Source organism: Ranitomeya imitator, chromosome 4 (genome assembly GCF_032444005.1).
Source record: "Ranitomeya imitator isolate aRanImi1 chromosome 4, aRanImi1.pri, whole genome shotgun sequence".
NCBI lineage: Eukaryota > Metazoa > Chordata > Amphibia > Anura > Dendrobatidae > Ranitomeya > Ranitomeya imitator.
The window spans coordinates 665798396-665819807 of NC_091285.1; the positions used below are offsets into that span (position 1 = coordinate 665798396).

Sequence of the window (21412 nt, forward strand, 5' to 3'; positions counted from 1 at the left end):
GACTTGTTGACTCTGATATTTTGCCTGGATGTCCACCTCTTGGCTTCTGAATGGATAGACAGACTTCATCTCGTATTCTTCCAGCTGTCATGGCGCTCACGTTGTAGTTCAGCAGTCTCTTGCACAAGAGACCGCTATCTATGAGCTGGATGATGCGGTTTCTCTTTTCTTGGGATATCTTCTTCATGGCTCCTCTATTGGAACCAATGACCTTTCACTTGGGAATCAGCCTGATTACACAACTGAGCTATTAGCGATTGTGAGAACAGGTTGTAACTTTGTAGTATTGAGGAAGGGCACAGGTGTTAGACCCAACTGCCTGCTCCGGATGCTCCTCCATCATCCAATCCACAGTAGGTAAACACAGACTAAGACATTCCCCCCTCCCCCCCCCCATTTTTCTCGAAATTTTTGGAGGAAAAAAAGTGCGGCTTATAGTCCAAAAAAAATTTGGTATGTCACAGCTCACCTTTTCCTCCTTTACCTTGGCCTTTGTTCTAATTAGAGCAAGCTCATTACCTACTACATAGGGTCTGTGTCAGTCTATTGCTGCCAAGGTCTGTGTGGCTTTCCTTAAAAAGCAGCAAGTGTGAGTAGAAAATTGCAAGATTATTTTTTTTTTTATTCACAATCTGTTGGAAACAAATTACAAAAAATAAATTTAACAAACACATCTTATTGAAGCAGCGAGTCATTTTTCTGATATCACTCCCTTTAAAAAGGTGCGCTAAATCTAATCTCCCTCAGACGACAAAAAAAACCCCTTCTATATATGTCACATTAGGGTATCGGTGCCAGGTTGCTGCCTGTGCTGGGAAGGCTCACGGACTGTCAGATTATGCTTTTTTCATTTATTTTACACATTGGGCCCCCCAATTAGGCATTTCAGCATATTATTACATTCCTTTCACTGTTGATTTCCTCTGTAACTGGGGTTGGTATATTGGCTCCAGTTACAGGAGAAATTCAGTCTCCCGATTGCATAGCAGAGCTGACCAAGTATCCTATAACCCATAAACGCTGTGTATGGGAGGACGAAACGCTGTCAGTGCTTCCTATACTGTATACACAAGCGCTAGTTCAGGGCCATGTATACAGCAATCAAGAAGGTAGAGTTGGTAATAAATCGTGTTTTTCTTCTCGGCGAGGAGTCTGGCTGTGTCTAACAGCCGGATCTCTGTCTCCACAGCTGTACGATTACCTGCAAGCAGAATGCTTTGCATCTATGTTTTACAACGTCAGTGCAGAGTAAAGTGGGGACCGCAGGGACTTTTATAGTCTGTGTGTTCTGGTAGTAATTTTTAAATAAAAAAAAATAAAAAGCGAAGGCAATAAAAAAAATTGCAAGTAGTCTAAGTCACCAAGATCTCTCTGCAAGTGTCATCTGTAGGACACAGCCGGCAGCCATCTAAACCCAATGTAAGGCATCGTTCAGACTACCAAAGTCCATCGCTGGGGTTGTGAGACACAATGCAGGCAGTACGGGTCTGAAGACCTGATGTCCACCTAGGGATAATGGGCACAATATGGCATGCGGAATGAGGCTGCCCCTTCCAGGTGGTTGGCATCAGATTCTCCTGCCAGCAAGGGCACCAATAGCCAGAATGTAGATGAGAAAAATCTTTTTATTAAGAATAATTATCTATACGTCAGTAAATAATCTCAGCCAATAAAAATAAAGTAGGTGAGGAGCGCAGCGCCCTCCGGAGGAAAGCACAAGACCTTACAACAGGCCACGCTCATTCTGGTCTCTTCGCAGTTAACACCTTGATTGTCGTGATGTGACCCTTGGTGGGTGTAGCGGCGCTCGGTGAGGACGGGTTGGCATTTTCTGGTTTCTGGAAAAAATATTCCTGCACAAAAAAAAAAAAAAAAAGTGTCCATTACTGATTGTTGTGTCCATACACATTACAGGAAAGTTTGTAAGGGCAAAAATAATCAGTGAAAAGGGGGTGACCACCTTTTGGGGCAAGGCATTATTTTACTTAGACTCATGTATTCGTGGCTTGAAATCATTTTTTGTTTTTGGAATTGGGGGTTTCCTTAAAAATGTTACACCATTTGCCTTATGTTACATTGGCTGCAGAATGAGTTAACTGAGAATCTGTCAGTCGGCCTTTATCTGAGTTCTTAGCTGATTTGACATTAATGATGAACGTGCAGAGAAAAAGAGCCTGGAAAAGAGAGACTGGGCAAAAAAAAAATTGTGAAACCCAATTTTTATTTTTTTTTTTTACGATTAATTGCGTATTTTTGGGCCAAAAAAAATAAATAACTGTAAAAACAAGGTGTAGCCAATGAGTGACACCCCCCCAATGTCTAGCGACTTGCCACCAAGGCCTGAAATAGATGGGGGCAGAGACGGGATCCATGTGCGACGCTGGCAGATCTCAGCCCGTGAGGTTATACATACCTTGCAGCCTATGGCCAGGAGCACGTGCAGTAGTAACATGCCCGCGAGCATGCCGACAGCCACCATTTTATTGTCTTTGCGAACCTGTGGCCAGAAAGCAAGGACAAGGACGAAACCGGAGAGACTCATTGCCACCAGGAGGATGATCCAGCGGAATATCTCATAAGGAAGCACACAGAGAACCTGCCGGGAGAAATACGGTAAGGAAATGTAGTGTCTCCATGGTAACAGACTACATCCGGTCCCTTTGTAGTCAGCTCCTCCTCCTCATTCTCACTTCGGGACATTACTAGGAATCCAGCTCTTGTGGTTAAGGGGCTGACAGCGGAGCCCCCTCCACCCGTCAGACACCTCGACATACTGCACATGCTATTGACCGCAGCATCGGAGGGGGTTAGCCATCCCAAATTAACCCCTCCCTATCTGACCAGGCACATTTTCAAGTTTGTTTGTTTTATTCCCCTCACACATGCAGGTTTAGAGAGCTGGAAAAAAACAAAAAAGTTCTCATTCGGACATATTGATGCATCTTTTTCTTCCATGATAAATGGAGATTCATTTTTTAGTCTTTATTTTTTTTCTGATATCAGTGGGGGGGGAGTGATAAACAGACACGTAGTTTTTTTTTAAATCATTTTCAAATACCTAAAAGGGACTAGTAACATATAAAAAAAAATAAGTGGTTTCAGTTTTGTATTTGTGCTACTAACAGTGATTTGAATTGATAGTGGCTTTTTAACCCCTTAATCCCATATGACGTACTATCCCGTCGAGGTGACCTGGGACTTAATTCCCAGTGACAGGATAGTACGTCATATGCGATCGGCCGCGCTCACGGGTGGAGCGCGGCCGATCGCCGCCGGGTGTCAGCTGATTATTACAGCTGACATCCGGCACTATGTGCCAGGAGTGGTCACTGACCGCTCCAGGCACATTAACCCCCGACACACTGCGATCAAACATGATCGCAGCGTTCCGGCGGCATAGGGAAGCATAGCGCAGGAAGGGGGCGCCCTGCGGGCTTCCCTGAGACCCTCGGAGCAACGCGATGTGATCGCGTTGCTCCAAGGGTCTCCTACCTCCTCCTCCCTGCAGGCCTGGATCCAAAATGGCTGCGGGGCTGCATCCGGGTCCTGCAGGGAGGTGGCTTGCAGGCGCCGGGAAGCCTCCAGGAGTGCATGCAGATCACTGATCTGACACAGTGTACTACAAAGTGTCAGATCAGCGATCTGTCACTATAATGTGATGTCCCCCACCCGTGGGGCAAAGTAAAAAAAATAAAAAATTCCTAAGAAAAAAAAAAAAAATATTGTTCCAATAAATACATTTCTTTACCTAAATAATAATAAAAAAATTATATACGTACACATTTAGTACCATAACGACCCGACCTATAAAACTGTCCCACTAGTTAACCCCTTGAGTGAACAGTGTAAAAAAGAAAAACCGAGGCAAAAAAAAAAACGCTTTATTATCATACCTCCAAACAAAAAGTGGAATAACACGCGATTAAAAAGACGGATATAAATATCCATGATACCGCTGAAAACGTCATCTTGTCCCGCAAAAAACGAGCCGCCATACAGCATCATCAGTGAAAATATAAAAAAGTTATAGTCCTCAGAATAAAGCAATGCAAATTTTTTTTTTTTTTATATATATATATAAAAGTTTTTATCGTATAAAAGCGCCAAAACATAAAAAATGATATAAATGAGGTGTTGCTGTAATCGTACTGACCCGAAGAATAAAACTGCTTTATCAATTTTACCAAACGTGGAACGGTATAAACGACCCCCCCCCCCCCCCATAAAAGAAATTCAGGAATTGCTGGATTTTGTTCATTCTACCTCACAAATCGGAATAAAAAGTGATCAAAATATGTCACGTGCCCGAAAATGGTACCAATAAAAATGCCAACTCGTCCCGCAAAAAACAAGACCTCACATGACTGTGGACCAAAATATGGAAAAGTTATAGCTCTCAAAATGTGGTAACGCAAAAAAACATTTTTTGCAATAAAAAGCGTCTTTTAGTGTGTGATGGCTGCCAATCATAAAAATCCGCTAGAAAATCCGCTATAAATAGTAAATGATTGGGGGGGGGGGGGGGGTTTCCACTGTTTAGGCACATCAGGGGCTCTCCAAACGCGACATGGCGTCCGATCTCAATTCCAGTCAATTCTGCGTTGAAAAAAATAAAACAGTGCTTCTTCCCTTCCGAGCTCTCCCGTGTGCCCAAACAGGAGTTTACCCCAACATATGGGGTATCAGCGTACTCGGGACAAATTGGACAACTTCTGGGGGCCAATTTCTCCTGTTACCCTTAGGAAAATACAAAACTGGGGGCTAAAAAATAATTTCAGTGGAAAAAAAATAAAATAATAATTTTGCATTGAAAAGTCAAACTGCGCTCCTTCCCTTCCGAGCTCTGCCATGCACCCAAACAGTGGTTTACCCCGAAATATGGGGTATCAGCATACTCAGGACAAATTTTACAACAACTTTTGGGGCCCAATGTCTTCTGTTACCCTTGGGAAAAAAAAACTGGGGGCGAAAAGATCATTTTTGTGAAAAAATGATTTTTTATTTTTACGGCTCTACATTATAAAACTTCTGTGAAGCACTTGGTGGGTCAAAGTGCTTACTAGATAAGTTTCTTAGGGGGTCTACTTTCCAAAATGGTGTCACTTGTGGGGGTTTCAATGTTTAGGTGCATCAGGGGCTCTCCAAACGCAACATGGCGTCCCATCTCAATTCCAGTCAATTTTGCACTGAAGAGTCAAATGGCGCTCCTTCCCTTCCGAGCTCTGCCATGCGCCCAAACAGTGGTTTCCCCCCACATATGGGGTATCGGCGTACTCAGGACAAATTGAACAACAACCTTTGGGGACCAATTTCTCCTGTTACCATTGGTAAAAAAAAACAAATTGGAGCTGAAGTAAATTTTTTGTGAAAAAAAGTTAAATGTTCATTTTTTTAAACATTCCAAAAATTCCTGTGAAACACTTGAAGGGTTAATAAACTTCTTGAATGTGGTTTTGAGAACCTTGAGGGGTGCAGTTTTTAGAATGGTGTCACACGGGTATTTTCTATCATATAGACCCCTCAAAGTGACTTCAAATGTGATGTGGTTTCTAAAAAAATAAAATAAAATGGTGTTGTAAAAATGAGAAATTGCTGGTCAACTTTTAACCCTTAACTCCCTAACAAAACAAAAAAATTTTGGTTCCAAAATTGTGCTGATGTAAAGTAGACATGTGGGAAATGTTACTTATTAAGTATTTTGTGTGATATAGCTCTGTGATTTAGTTTGAAAATTGCAAAATAAAGGGACAGTGGTCAGAATTGTAAAAATTGGCCCGGTCATTAACGTGCAAACCACCCTTGGGAGTTAAAAAAAAAAAAAAAACTCCCAAGGGTACCCCCTTATAAAAGGTCATAAAAAATCTTTAGGGGGCATTTCAGGATTTAGATGCTGTATCTTATTTCCCCTGTAACTGAGACTTGTGAATTAGCCCCAGTTACAGGGGAAATTCGGCCTCCTGGCTGCAGAGCGGACTGAGCATCCTATAAACCAGCAGCTCCTGCTCCCTCTTTAGTCCCAGCAATCACATGACCGCTGGGTCAGGAGGAGGAGCCGCCATTCACACTTCCCATTACTGCGATCTAGATGGCGGAGATGGTAATAAACCGCCTCTGCCTTCTCTAGGAGTCCGGCAACTGGCTTTCAGCTCTCATAACTACATGATTGCGTGCGGTTGCTCAACCATGCGGTGACATTTTAGAACATCACTGCAGAGTTGAATGTGGACCGCAAAGTCCAAGGTCGTCCACGAACAGTTAACAATCATTGTGGTTTTCCAGTCCTTTACCGTGCAGGTACAGTCTGCGACCCCTGGTGGACGGAAGGGTGACCCATCTCCCCTGAATATTTGGGCCTTATCGTTATGCTGCTGGTCACAGGCGACATCTCTGGTTCACACACACACACACACACGTGGAGTATAAACAGACATCGGGGCAGGCCATACTCACTGTGGACGGGATGTACGCAGACAGGGAGTAGCCATAGACACAGACGGTCTCCATGAAGCTGTAGGTGCCCACCGCTGAGCTCACCCCTTTCCTCCACTGAAGAAACCCCCAGAGAGCTAAGGGCACCAGCCAGGCGTAGCTGTATATGACGATGCCGGCCACCGTAACTACGGGGATAGAAGTGGAGAGCTGGGTGACGAGGCCGGAAGCACCCCCACGTCACGTGACGCTCACACCCACCTTTGTGGAACTGAGGGCTGTAGATGTAGTCCGGATGGCCGTGCTTCTGAATAAAGGTCGACAGGTTCCCCACCACAGTGACGGTGATCACCAGTGTGGCGCAAATCCAAAACGGGCCTAAAAAGGGACAAAAATCATTGAGGGAAGATCCCACGAGCAGTGTGCAGACAGCAGCACCTTAATCTGGTGGGTGTATAAACGAAGGGGTCCTGCTATATCATACCTGTGGGGGCTGACGTCTGGCACCCCCAATGTTCAGCTGCTACAGACTCCAGAGGCGGCAACATATAAGCAATGATCGGAGCTGCGCTGCCGCTATCCGCTGCTGCGCTGTTCAACACTTAGATCTCTCCGGAGCCTATAACAGTGAGGACTTGGGGTATCGGACCCCCATCGATCTCATTAATGACCTATCCTTACGACAGGACTTTAAAGTCATTCTAGCCGGACAACCCCTTTAAATTCCCGGCTACGTCTTCCTGGCCGCAGGAGCCGGTTGACTTTGTGCCCTGCACACTCACCGTACAGATCGGGATTATTTCGGAGGTGGTGTCGGACAAAGTTCTTTCCAGGCATCGGTATGAAGGACGCGCGGATCCTGTCCAGCACCTGACGCAGAATGACAGAGCGCGAGATAAATTATTATGTTACCAGCCTGCACCTGCCGATCATGGCACCACTGCCACCATACACGTACTATTAAAGGAGCAGTCTGGAAGAAAGAGACTCTGGACATCCCCTTTAAAGGGACACTGTCACCTGAATTTGGAGGGAACAATCTTCAGCCATGGAGGCGGGGTTTTTGATTCACCCTTTCCTTACCCGCTGGCTGCAATATTGGATTGAAGTTCATTCTCTGTCCTCCATAGTACACGCCTGCGCAAGGCAAGATTGCACCTTGTGCAGGCGTGTACTACGGAGGACAGAGAATGAACTTCAATCCCATATTGCAGCCAGCATGCAGCCAGCGGGTAAGGAAAGGGTGAATCAAACACACAAAAACCCCGCCTCCATGGCTGAAGATTGTTCCCTCCAAATTCAGGTGACAGTGTCCCTTTAAAAGTAAAAGGTTTGGAAAGATAGAGATGACAGAATTGATTTGCAGCAGTCTGATTCAGCGGCCAGGGCAGTCGCCCGTAACCGATGGATGGAAATCCAGCAAAACGTCTCCTACCTGCCGCCATCATTTCCAGTCCAGCAACGATGACGCTGGACCAGGGCCACACATCACAAGATAAGCCGGGATGGAGGCACGCAGGAGGCGGTTCGCAGGGCTCTTGTCTGGTGACTACGGGCGACTGACCTGAGGTCTTGTGAACTGATTTGCTCATATTTAAAGGGTTAATATTCTACTAATGATAATACACCCGGCAGCTCACAGGACGGCCAGACTCAAGGTAACAGCCTGGGGGACACAACATAGATGCCGTGGATGTTACACCGTATGCCCGTCCGAAAATAAGAAGTCGCTCACCAACCAGCACCCGAATAATGACGCCCTTATCAATATAAGGGTGCAGTCAGACGGCCATGTTATTCAGATGAGGATCACAATACTCAGACCGGCCATTGGTTCTTCCGACCAGAGTGTGACGGATGCATACAAACACACACTGTCCCGCTCAGGTGAGGAGAGCCGACGGCCAGTCCGAGCATTGCGGTGGGATCCTCCCTAGAGTAATATGGCTGTCTGACTGCGCCCTGAGGATGGTTTCTGGCGGAGCGGCAGCACCCACCTATGGGCGGATATGTGGAGCACCCACCTGGGAGGTGTCTACATCGTAGAGGTCCTGGTAGTACTGGAAGGTCCAGAAGCTGGAGGATTTCCTCTGAGGTGCGAGGAGCTGAGAACACAGAATAGACCGTGAGATCTCACAGGGAGGGCAATGTCGCCAGCTGTTATACAGGGGGCTGCGTACCTCAGTCTGATCCGTCTCGCCCTCCTCCTCGCTGTCACCTCCCATCTGTAGTGTGGCATGCTGGGGCCTTGGATCCTCACTCACACTCTTCGTCGCGGCATCTGGAGTTTCAGCGAGTAGGTCCGCTGCCTCGTCAAACTCTGCACAGAGAGGGAAATGGGCATCTATTCACTCTATTGTTCCCTGCTATCTGCGGTCTGAGCCTAGGGGTGTGGGTGAGGAGCCCGGACCGAATTAAAGACTGACCGGGAATGATCTAACATGACTGATTGCCTATGAGACCTGTCACTGCTCGTATAACACCAGCCCTGCCCAACCGCCTAAATGCCCCAGTCACCAGCAAACAGCAGCAGGTAGGCAGTATGATGCAGACAGGTCATCCACCAGTGAGACTGCGGTGTGTTAAGGGGATGCCGGGGAACGGGAAGACTAGGCCGGGGGGGGGGGGAAGGGAAGACTAGGCCGGGGGGGGGGAAAAGGGAAGACGAGGCCGGGGGGGGGAAAAGGGAAGACGAGGCCGGGGGGGGGGGGGGGGGGAAAGGGAAGACGAGGCCGGGGGGGGGTGGTTGGGGGGGAAAGGGAAGACGAGGCCGGCCGGGGGAAAAGGGAAGACTAGGCCGGGGGAAAAGGGAAGACGAGGCCGGGGGGGGGGGGGAAAGGGAAGACGAGGCCGGGGGGGGGGGGGGGGGGGTGGTTGGGGGGGGGAAGGGAAGACGAGGCAGGCCGGGGGTAAAGGGAAGACGAGGCCGGGGGGGGAAAAGGGAAGACGAGGCCGGGGGGGGAAGGGAAGACGAGGCCGGGGGGGGGGGGGAAAGGGAAGACTAGGCCGGGGGAAAAGGGAAGACTAGGCCGGGGGAAAAGGGAAGACGAGGCCGGGGGGGGGGGGGAAAGGGAAGACGAGGCCGGGGGGGGGGGGGGTGGTTGGGGGGGGGAAGGGAAGACGAGGCAGGCCGGGGGAAAAGGGAAGACGAGGCCGGGGGGGGAAAAGGGAAGACGAGGCCGGGGGGGGAAAAGGGAAGACGAGGCCGGGGGGGGAAAAGGGAAGACGAGGCCGGGGGAAAAGGGAAGACTAGGCCGGGGGGGAAGGGGGCATCAGAAGAAAGGAAGACGAGGCCGGGGAAAGGGAAGATAGGCCAAGGACAGCAGCAGGGGAAAGGCGCAGGGGAAGACGGTTCAGGGGACACTGACAAGAGAAGGGGGGTGTTGCATGGCTGCCAGCAGGTGTTAACATGAATTCCTAACATGGCGGCTGGACAGAGCTCCTGAGAGTTGATTCATCTCCAATCTCTGTAGAATATCAAACTATAGAAACCTAAAACGATTTATTCCAGGAGGGTAACCAGCTAAAAGAAGGAGAAAAAATGTTACGGGGAACAAAAAAAAAAACAAAAGACGACAAAGCAGAACAGATTACAGGGTTGTAAGCCACAAAATGAATAGAATAAAACACGGTCCTAACAGAATAGGATCAGTCACATCTACAACTCGGGCAGCAAAATAAGAACAAGTCCTGCGAATATGGGAAAGATGGAAAACCAGTATAGACCAGTATATATATATAGATATATATATATATATATATATAGGAGCCGACAGTCCCCGCGCCCGTAGTTACCCTGGAATTGCAGTTGGTCGGCAGACGCCATCTTCATCGGCGCGACATTCCCCGGGTCATGTGACCACCACACTGCCAGCAGCTCAGCGGCCGCGTCACCACTCAGCGGACTGTACCAACTGCTCCATAACACTGGGGGTGGACTTTACTGCCATACCACAACTGGATTACATCTGTAAAGATAACTATAAAGCTCACACCGAGTCCACATCTTCCACTGGAAGCACCGCAGAGTCCACGTGTAATAGATGGATCACTACAAGTAAATGTACCCCCCCCCCCTATGTAATTGTTAAATAGCACAGTCCTTCCAGCACAAAAAAAATAAAACGGAACTTCTGGAAATGACTAGAGTTCCATGGAGGAAAAAGTATTAGGATGCACCCACTGATAGTGTACGGAAACCGGAAGTGGCCCCGGTGTTGTAGGACAGACATGGCCGGGAGATGCGTGCGAGTTTTATTGAGGAGGTCGTACTCCGGGACAGCGACTGCAGCGGCTGCAGAAACCAAGCCGGGGTTTTGGGGGCGAATGAAGGACAAGAAGATGGGTGAGTGCCGGCCATAGACGATGTAGGTGATGTATAGTATTCGAGGAAGACGAAGGACATGGCTGACACTGACAGATTACTGGAGAATGTAACCGGCAGGAACTGATCAGCACATAACTATAATACTGCCTCCTATGTACAAGAATATAACTACTATAATACTGCCCCTATGTACAAGAATATAACTACTATAATACTGCTCCTATGTACAAGAATATAACCACTATAATACTGCTCCTATGTACAAGAATATAACTACTATAATACTGCCCCTATGTACAAGAATATAACTACTATAATACTGCTCCTATGTACAAGAATATAACTACTATAATACTGTCCCTATGTACAAGAATATAACTACTATAATACTGCCCCTATGTACAAGAATATAACTACTATAATACTGCTCCTATGTACAAGAATATAACTACTATAATACTGCCCCTATGTACAAGAATATAACTACTATAATACTGCCCCCTATGTACAACAATATAACTACTATAATACTGCCTCCTGTGTACAAGAATATAACTACTATAATACTGCTCCTATGTACAAGAATATAACTACTATAATACTGCTCCTATGTACAAGAATATAACTACTATAATACTGCCTCCTGTGTACAAGAATATAACTACTATAATACTGTCCCTATGTACAAGAATATAACTACTATAATACTGCTCCTATGTACAAGAATATAACTACTATAATACTGCCTCCTGTGTACAAGAATATAACTACTATAATACTGTCCCTATGTACAAGAATATAACTACTATAATACTGCCTCCTGTGTACAAGAATATAACTACTATAATACTGCCCCTATGTACAAGAATATAACTACTATAATACTGCTCCTATGTACAAGAATATAACTACTATAATACTGCCCCTATGTACAAGAATATAACTACTATAATACTGCTCCTATGTACAAGAATATAACTACTATAATACTGCCCCTATGTACAAGAATATAACTACTATAATACTGCTCCTATGTACAAGAATATAACCACTATAATACTGCTCCTATGTACAAGAATATAACTACTATAATACTGCTCCTATGTACAAGAATATAACTACTATAATACTGCCCCTATGTACAAGAATATAACTACTATAATACTGCTCCTATGTACAAGAATATAACTACTATAATACTCCTATGTACAAGAATATAACTACTATAATACTGCTCCTATGTACAGAATATAACTACTATAATACTGCTCCTATGTACAGAATATAACTACTGTAATACTGCCCCTATGTACAAGACTATAACTACTGTAATACTGCCCCTATGTACAAGAATATAACTACTATAATACTGCTCCTATGTACAAGAATATAACTACTATAATACTCCTCCTATGTACAAGAATATAACTACTATAATACTCCTATGTACAAGAATATAACTACTATAATACTGCTCCTATGTACAGAATATAACTACTATAATACTGCTCCTATGTACAGAATATAACTACTGTAATACTGCCCCTATGTACAAGACTATAACTACTATAATACTGCCCCTATGTACAAGAATATAACTACTATAATACTGCCCCTATGTACAAGAATATAACTACTATAATACTGCTCCTATGTACAAGAATATAACTACTATAATACTGCTCCTATGTACAGAATATAACTACTGTAATACTGCCCCTATGTACAAGAATATAACTACTATAATACTGCTCCTATGTACAAGAATATAACTACTATAATACTGCTCCTATGTACAGAATATAACTACTAGAATACTGCTCCTATGTACAAGAATGTAACTACTATAATACTGCCCCTATGTACAAGAATATAACTACTATAATATTGCTCCCTATGTACAAGAATATAACTACTATAATACTGCTCCTATGTACAAGAATATAACTACTATAATACTGCTCCTATGTACAAGAATATAACTACTATAATACTGCTCCTATGTACAAGAATGTAACTACTATAATACTGCCCCCTATGTACAAGAATATAACTACTATAATACTGCCCCCTATGTACAAGAATATAACTACTATAATATTGCTCCCTATGTACAAGAATATAACTACTATAATACTGCTCTCTATGTACAAGAATATAACTACTATAATACTGCTCCTATGTACAAGAATATAACTACTATAATACTGCCCCTATGTACAAGAATATAACTACTATAATACTGCCCCTATGTACAAGAATATAACTACTATAATACTGCTCCTATGTACAAGAATATAACTACTATAATACTGCTCCTATGTACAGGAATATAACTACTATAATACTGCTCCTATGTACAGAATATAACTACTAGAATACTGCTCCTATGTACAAGAATGTAACTACTATAATACTGCCCCTATGTACAAGAATATAACTACTATAATATTGCTCCCTATGTACAAGAATATAACTACTATAATACTGCCCCTATGTACAAGAATATAACTACTATAATACTGCTCCTATGTACAAGAATATAACTACTATAATACTGCTCCCTGTGTACAAGAATATAACTACTATAATACTGCTCCTATGTACAAGAATATAACTACTATAATACTGCTCCTATGTACAAGAATATAACTACTATAATACTGCTCCTATGTACAAGAATGTAACTACTATAATACTGCTCCTATGTACAAGAATATAACTACTATAATACTGCCCCTATGTACAAGAATATAACTACTATAATACTGCTCCTATGTACAAGAATGTAACTACTATAATACTGCCCCCTATGTACAAGAATATAACTACTATAATACTGCCCCCTATGTACAAGAATATAACTACTATAATATTGCTCATATGCTAAAACAGGAGAAAATGCGAGCTGTACTAGGTATATATATGAAATATATCAAAGTTTATTGAAAATACAGATAGTATATACACATATATATGAAAAACATATATAAAAACGACACGTGTGCAAAGAACAACACACCAGGGTCAACAGGACCCACCACTACCCCAATCTATAAGTGCCTGACAATAGTAAACTCATAAGGTGCATGTGCAAAAGGATGTTATGGCACTGGTACGCTTGTCTGCCAGATGAAATGAAAGAGAACCCCCCCATAGATGGATCCCCACAACAGGGTAGTAATAGTAAAAAGGGTCAGCAGGTGCTTACCGCTAGCTGGGGCGGAAGGGTCCTGGATAGGGTGTGCAGAAAGAGGCCCCCCGACGCGCGTTTCGCGTCCCTAATCGACCGCTTTATCAAGGGAAAATACTGCTCCTATGTACAAGAATATAACTACTATAATACTGCCCTATGTACAAGAATATAACTACTATAATACTGCCCCTATGTACAAGAATATAACTATTATAATACTGCCCCTATGTACAAGAATATAACTACTATAATACTGCTCCTATGTACAAGAATATAACTACTATAATACTGCTCCTATGTACAGGAATATAACTACTATAATACTGTCCCTATGTACAAGAATATAACTACTGTAATACTGCTCCTATGTATAAGAATATACCTACTGTAATACTGCCTCTATGTACAAGAATATAACTACTATAATACTGCCCCTATGTACAAGAATATAACTACTATAATACTGCTCCTATGTACAAGAATATAACTACTATAATACTGCTCCTATGTACAAGAATATAACTACTATAATACTGCTCCCTATGTACAAAAATATAACTACTATAATACTGCCCCTATGTACAAGAATATAACTACTATAATACTGCTCCCTATGTACAAGAATATAACTACTATAATACTGCTCCTATGTACAAGAATATAACTACTACTCACCAACCGTTACACCGATGCCTCTACCCTGTGCCAGTCATTACACTGGCTACCCATCCACTCCAGAATCCAGTACAAAACTACTACCCTCATCCACAAAGCACTCCATGGCTCAGCACCACCCTACATCTCCTCCCTGGTATCAGTCTACCACCCTACCCGTGCCCTCCGCTCCGCTAATGACCTCAGGTTAGCATCCTCAATAATCAGAACCTCCCACTCCCGTCTCCAAGACTTTACACGTGCTGCGCCGATTCTTTGGAATGCACTACCTAGGTTAATACGATTAATCCCCAATCCCCACAGTTTTAAGCGTGCCCTAAAAACTCATTTGTTCAGACTGGCCTACCGCCTCAATGCATTAACCTAACGATCCCTGTGTGGCCTATTTATAATAAAAAAAAAAAAAAGGTTCCTCGCATCATGTTCTCATACACTTTATGCAGTTAATAGCCCTCTGTGTCTGTACTGCTACATACTTAGGCAGGTAACTGGTTCATGCAGCTTTACATGAACACCTGAGCCTTACACTATAGCTGGTCCGAATAACTAAAGCAATTGTTACCATCCACCTCTCGTGTCTCCCCTTTTCCCCATAGTTTGTAAGCTTGCGAGCAGCAGGGCCCTCACTCCTCCTGGTATCTGTTTTGAACTGTATTTCTGTTATGCTGTAATGTCTATTGTCTGTACAAGTCCCCTCTATAATTTGTAAAGCGCTGCGGAATATGTTGGCGCTATATAAATAAAAATTATTATAAAAATTATTATTACTATAATACTGCCCCTATGTACAAGAATATAACTACTATAATACTGCTCCTATGTACAAGAATATAACTACTATAATACTGCTCCTATGTACAAGAATATAACTACTATAATACTGCTCCTATGTACAAGAATATAACTACTATAATACTGCTCCTATGTACAAGAATATAACTACTGTAATACTGCCCCCTATGTACAAGAATATAACTACTATAATACTGCTCCTATGTACAAGAATATAACTACTATAATACTGCCCCTATGTACAAGAATATAACTACTATAATACTACCCCTATGTACAAGAATATAACTACTATAATACTGCCCCCTATGTACAAGAATATAACTACTATAATACTGCCCCCTATGTACAAGAATATAACTACTATAATACTGCTCCTATGTACAAGAATATAACTACTATAATACTGCTCCTATGTACAAGAATATAACTACTATAATACTGCTCCTATGTACAAGAATATAACTACTATAATACTGCCCCCTATGTACAAGAATATAACTACTATAATACTGCCCCTATGTACAAGAATATAACTACTATAATACTGCCCCTATGTACAAGAATATAACTACTATAATACTGCCCCTATGTACAAGAATATAACTACTATAATACTGCCCCTATGTACAAGAATATAACTACTATAATACTGCCCCTATGTACAAGAATATAACTACTATAATACTGCCCCTATGTACAAGAATATAACTACTATAATACTGCCCCCTATGTACAAGAATGTAACTACTATAATACTGCCCCTATGTACAAGAATGTAACTACTATAATACTGCCCCTATGTACAAGAATGTAACTACTATAATACTCCTCCTATGTACAAGAATGTAACTACTATAATACTGCCCCTATGTACAGGAATATAACTACTATAATACTGCTCCTATGTACAAGAATATAACTACTATAATACTGCTCCTATGTACAATATTATAACTACTATAATACTGCCCCTATGTACAAGAATATAACTACTATAATACTGCCCCCTATGTACAAGAATATAACTACTATAATACTGCTCCTATGTACAAGAATATAACTACTATAATACTGCCCCTATGTACAATAATATAACTACTATAATACTGCCCCTATGTACAAGAATATAACTACTATAATACTGCCCCCTATGTACAAGAATATAACTACTATAATACTGCTCCTATGTACAAGAATATAACTACTATAATACTGCCCCTATGTACAGGAATATAACTACTATAATACTGCTCCTATGTACAAGAATATAACTACTATAATACTGCTCCTATGTACAATAATATAACTACTATAATACTGCTCCTATGTACAAGAATATAACTACTATAATACTGCTCCTATGTACAATAATATAACTACTATAATACTGCCCCTATGTACAAGAATATAACTACTATAATACTGCTCCTATGTATAAGAATATAACTACTATAATACTGCCCCCTATGTACAAGAATATAACTACTATAATACTGCCCCTATGTACAAGAATATAACTACTATAATACTGCCCCTATGTACAAGAATATAACTACTATAATACTGCCCCTATGTACAAGAATATAACTACTATAATACTGCCCCTATGTACAAGAATATAACTACTATAATACTGCCCCTATGTACAAGAATATAACTACTATAATACTGCCCCTACGTACAAGACTATAACTACTATAATACTGCCCCTATGTACAAGAATATAACTACTATAATACTGCCCCTATGTACAAGAATATAACTACTATAATACTGCCCCTATGTACAAGAATATAACTACTATAATACTGCCCCTATGTACAAGAATATAACTACTATAATACTGCTCCTATGTACAAGAATATAACTACTATAATACTGACCCTATGTACAAGAATATAACTACTATAATACTGCTCCTATGTACAAGAATATAACTACTATAATACTGCTCCTATGTACAAGAATATAACTACTATAATACTGCCCCTATGTACAAGAATATAACTACTATAATACTGCCCCTATGTACAAGAATATAACTACTATAATACTGCCCCTATGTACAAGAATATAACTACTATAATACTGCCCCTATGTACAAGAATATAACTACTATAATACTGCTCCTATGTACAAGAATATAACTACTATAATACTGACCCTATGTACAAGAATATAACTACTATAATACTGCCCCTATGTACAAGAATATAACTACTATAATACTGCCCCTATGTACAAGAATATAACTACTATAATACTGCCCCTATGTACAAGAATATAACTACTATAATACTGCTCCTATGTACAAGAATATAACTACTATAATACTGACCCTATGTACAAGAATATAACTACTATAATACTGCCCCTATGTACAAGAATATAACTACTATAATACTGCCCCTATGTACAAGAATATAACTACTATAATACTGCCCCTATGTACAAGAATATAACTACTATAATACTGCTCCTATGTACAAGAATATAACTACTATAATACTGACCCTATGTACAAGAATATAACTACTATAATACTGACCCTATGTACAAGAATATAACTACTATAATACTGCTCCTATGTACAAGAATATAACTACTATAATACTGCTCCTATGTACAAGAATATAACTACTATAATACTGACCCTATGTACAAGAATATAACTACTATAATACTGCCCCTATGTACAAGAATATAACTACTATAATACTGCCCCTATGTACAAGAATATAACTACTATAATACTGCCCCTATGTACAAGACTATAACTACTATAATACTGCCCCTATGTACAAGAATATAACTACTATAATACTGCCCCTATGTACAAGAATATAACTACTATAATACTGCCCCTATGTACAAGAATATAACTACTATAATACTGCCCCTATGTACAAGAATATTACTACTATAATACTGCCCATATATACAAGAATATAACTACTGTAATACTGCCCCTATGTACAAGAATATAACTACTATAATACTGCTCCTATGTACAAGAATATAACTACTATAATACTGCCCCTTTGTACTCAGCTACTTATTTTCTCTCTTCCTTTTCCCTCAGTTATCTGGACGAGGAGCCTTCTGCGTGATTATAAGGAAGCTTGTAAGGATATTGTAGTCGGAGCCCGGGAGCGCCCCTTTAAGGCCTCGGTGTATCTGTCCCTGCTGGCGGGGGTGGGGGTCTGCTCCTCTAGAGCCCCCTCTGAGGACTCTTTCCGGTGTTCCCTCCTGGAAGCGTCGTCCTCTCTTCTTCTTCTTTCCCCGTGGATGAGGAGCGGGACGGCTGATGGCCACGTGCAGCGTCTCCTCGCCCTGAGCCACCAGGGCCGCCTGCGACACGTGAAGCTGCTGTGTTTGTCTCTGGTGTACGAGGCTCCGTATGACCCGGACTGTGATCTGTACAACACCCAGTGCCCGCACCTGCGGCCCCGCATGGCGGACTTTCCCGGCCGGGTCCTGGACGTCGGCTTCTTCGGACAATGGTGGCTTCTTAGGAATAAGATGAAGGACTTTGACATCAACGAAGACGAGTTCAGTCACCTTCCTCCCTGCATGAAAACCATCGCGTATAACGATCTGCACTCGGAGGAAAACGAGAAGCTCTATGAGATCAAATTCCAGCCCGTCGTTATGTGTGAAGACCACCAGTGATGGAACGGGGGGGCTGCACTATCCGGACTGCTGTGTATTTATATGTGCAGATCGCTGGAGGAGCGCGGCTCTGATCACACACAGGTCATGCTGCTCTATACTGGACATAAGCATCGACTAGTGCGCTCAGGGGTCTTATAAGGGGTCCGACAATGGAGCGTGAAATGTGCTCTGAAAGGGGTTGTCCAGGATTAGAAAACATGGCTGCTTTTTCTAGGAACAGCGCCATCCCGTCTACAGGTTGTGAGCGGTATTGCATCTCAGCACTTTTTTTTGTTTTTTGTTGTTTTTTTTTAATAAATATGTTCAAAAGACCCCGATCAAATTGCAGCGCCTTATCGCAGTCCGCTGTGCCACTCTGCCAATAAATTTATTTTTAATAAATATATCACACACACATATATATATATATATATATATATATATATATATATATATATATATATATATATATTTATTATTATTATTATTTTATTTTTTTCATATATAATATACCGGTTAGTGCCACTAGAGGGCAGTCTGTGTGTTGCTAATCAGGTCAATGTAAAAGGTATTTTTATTTTTAAAAGCATGTATATATTTTTTTTTTTTTGCCTTTGGGTTTCATAAAAAAACGTTTCCCCTTTTGCTTTTATAGCCTCTCAGTTTTTTTTTTTGTTTTTTTTGCAAATTAATGTCATCATAAATCCACTAAGCAGAGCTCAGGAAAAGACAGATGGGAGAGTAAGGCTATGTTCACACTTTTTTTTTTTTCTTTACAGGCAAAACCTGCTCTTTTGGCAGTATAAAAAGGACAACAAAAAAAAAAAGCTTTCAAGTCCAATTTTGGTGAATGCATTTTTTATTTTTATTTTTTTTAGTTTTTTTCCTGGTTTTCTAGGGGTAAAAAAAATTCTGAAAGACTTGACTCTGCAGATTATCAAATAATAATAATAATCAAGTTCTGTCGGGAGCAAAAAAAAAAAAAAAAAGCCAATGCGTGCGATTTGACATCTCGTAGCTTTTGCTGCACTGCAAAAAGGAGTTTTTAATTTGTATTAAAAAAAAAAAAAATACAAAGAAAAACAAACCTCTGCTACTTGTGAGCACGATTTAAAGGAGCCTTCACCCTGCTGCTGAGTGGAAATGTCCGAGTGTTTGAGGAGAGTTTATATTCTGCAGGAAAAAAGCACATATTCTGCTGAGCTCCCTTATAGTTTCTCAGTTGACTCATTCTGCAGCAATCACCGTAAATTTTTCTTTTTTTTTTCTCTCTGAAACCTAATTGCCAATGAATGGGAATGGCTCATTGTGTCCAGTAGCAATAGTGTTTGCCCAACCCCCCCCCCCCCTGCAAAAATAGCCGTGCACGTGTGCGCCCCTCTGGCATCCCACCTGGCCGAGTACGAGTGATTCCTGCCATATGGAATGCCCCCCCCACCCAATAACCTTCCTCTCCAGCCGCACCATGTAAGAGCAAAGCCCTGATCCTCTCCCTGCAGTGGCTGATAACAGAGGATAATAGCTTACCCTCAGCCTTTGTGACGCTCGGGGGGTGGGAGGATAGACCTGACATTACTGATCCATCATTAAACAAGAAAAGCCGAGAATGAGCGGAACAATGCGGATAAAAAGTTACCGCAGCAACCGGAGACGTCACCGTAATTAAGGCGGCGGCGAAATTAATTGCGCTAATTAAGAGCTTTATAATAAAAGATTGTATCATCAGAGCTGTGGGAGCCCGAGACTGGCGGGGAGCCAGGGAGCGTCGTCGCCAGGTGAGCGTGAGGGCTTGCGGCTTCACAGGTAATGCTGGGAGTTGTAGTTCAGTGCACCTCTGGTACTGAAAGAGGTCAGAGGATATTAGATTGATGTTGTCTCAAAACTGTTTGATTTTGTGGAGTCCAGCTGCGTACGGGGGGGGGGGGGGGTGTCTCTCAACGCTTTGAGAGAAAGACTGTGCAGATGGAATTCGACATGCCTGATCATTTGGTTCAGAGGGAAAATCTGATCTTAGGAGAGGATTGTAGCAGCGCCTTCTACTCCTACAGAACACATGCACGCTCGGCCACACTGAGAGTGCATGATTATTGGGGAGGGGGGGAGCAAGAAAATGACTGTCGACTGAACAAGTCGGGTCATGCACGGTTCCTTTAGAGGCTTCCATATTATACTTATTAATGCTGTATCCAACTACACGGTTTATTTTATCAAATGTGGTCCGTAAAAATAATATCTGGCACTTCATAGCGTAGTATACTCACAAAAAGCAAAGTCGCAGGGTACAATACCTAAAGTTAGAGCAGGAGCACACAGTAAGGATGGATGCTGCTTCCCCC

General features: G+C 42.1%; 2 protein-coding genes across 2 annotated transcripts; one reads left to right on the forward strand and one right to left on the reverse strand.

Moving 5' to 3' along the window:
- Positions 1 to 1607: 1607 nt before the first annotated feature.
- YIPF2 (Yip1 domain family member 2) lies at positions 1608 to 10373 on the reverse strand. Its single transcript, XM_069767134.1, has 8 exons — positions 10225 to 10373; positions 8610 to 8749; positions 8454 to 8534; positions 7212 to 7299; positions 6691 to 6807; positions 6451 to 6617; positions 2414 to 2596; positions 1608 to 1853 (listed from the first exon to the last, which is right to left on the reverse strand). The coding sequence occupies exons 1-8, from the start codon at positions 10259 to 10261 to the stop codon at positions 1740 to 1742; spliced, it is 927 nt and encodes a 308-aa protein (XP_069623235.1). The 5' UTR covers positions 10262 to 10373; the 3' UTR covers positions 1608 to 1739.
- A 214-nt stretch (positions 10374 to 10587) lies between these two features.
- On the forward strand, positions 10588 to 19412 carry TIMM29 (translocase of inner mitochondrial membrane 29). The gene is made up of 2 exons (XM_069767135.1): positions 10588 to 10774; positions 18505 to 19412. Exons 1-2 carry the CDS (start codon positions 10603 to 10605, stop codon positions 19092 to 19094), a joined length of 762 nt encoding a protein of 253 aa, XP_069623236.1. The 5' UTR covers positions 10588 to 10602; the 3' UTR covers positions 19095 to 19412.
- Positions 19413 to 21412: the final 2000 nt, after the last annotated feature.

Excerpts from the sequence above, each read along its gene's own strand:
- YIPF2 (XM_069767134.1), bottom strand. The coding sequence starts at position 10,261 with ATGAAGATGGCGTCTGCCGACCAACTGCAATTCCAGG. Across the intron at positions 6,808-7,211 it reads AAATAATCCCGATCTGTACG|GCCCGTTTTGGATTTGCGCC; the intron begins GTGAGTGTGCAG and ends GTCCCTTTTTAG. Across the intron at positions 2,597-6,450 it reads CTGCGTACATCCCGTCCACA|GTTCTCTGTGTGCTTCCTTA; the intron begins GTGAGTATGGCC and ends TTCTCCCGGCAG.
- TIMM29 (XM_069767135.1), top strand. The coding sequence starts at position 10,603 with ATGCACCCACTGATAGTGTACGGAAACCGGAAGTGGCCCCGGTGTTGT. Across the intron at positions 10,775-18,504 it reads AATGAAGGACAAGAAGATGG|TTATCTGGACGAGGAGCCTT; the intron begins GTGAGTGCCGGC and ends CTTTTCCCTCAG.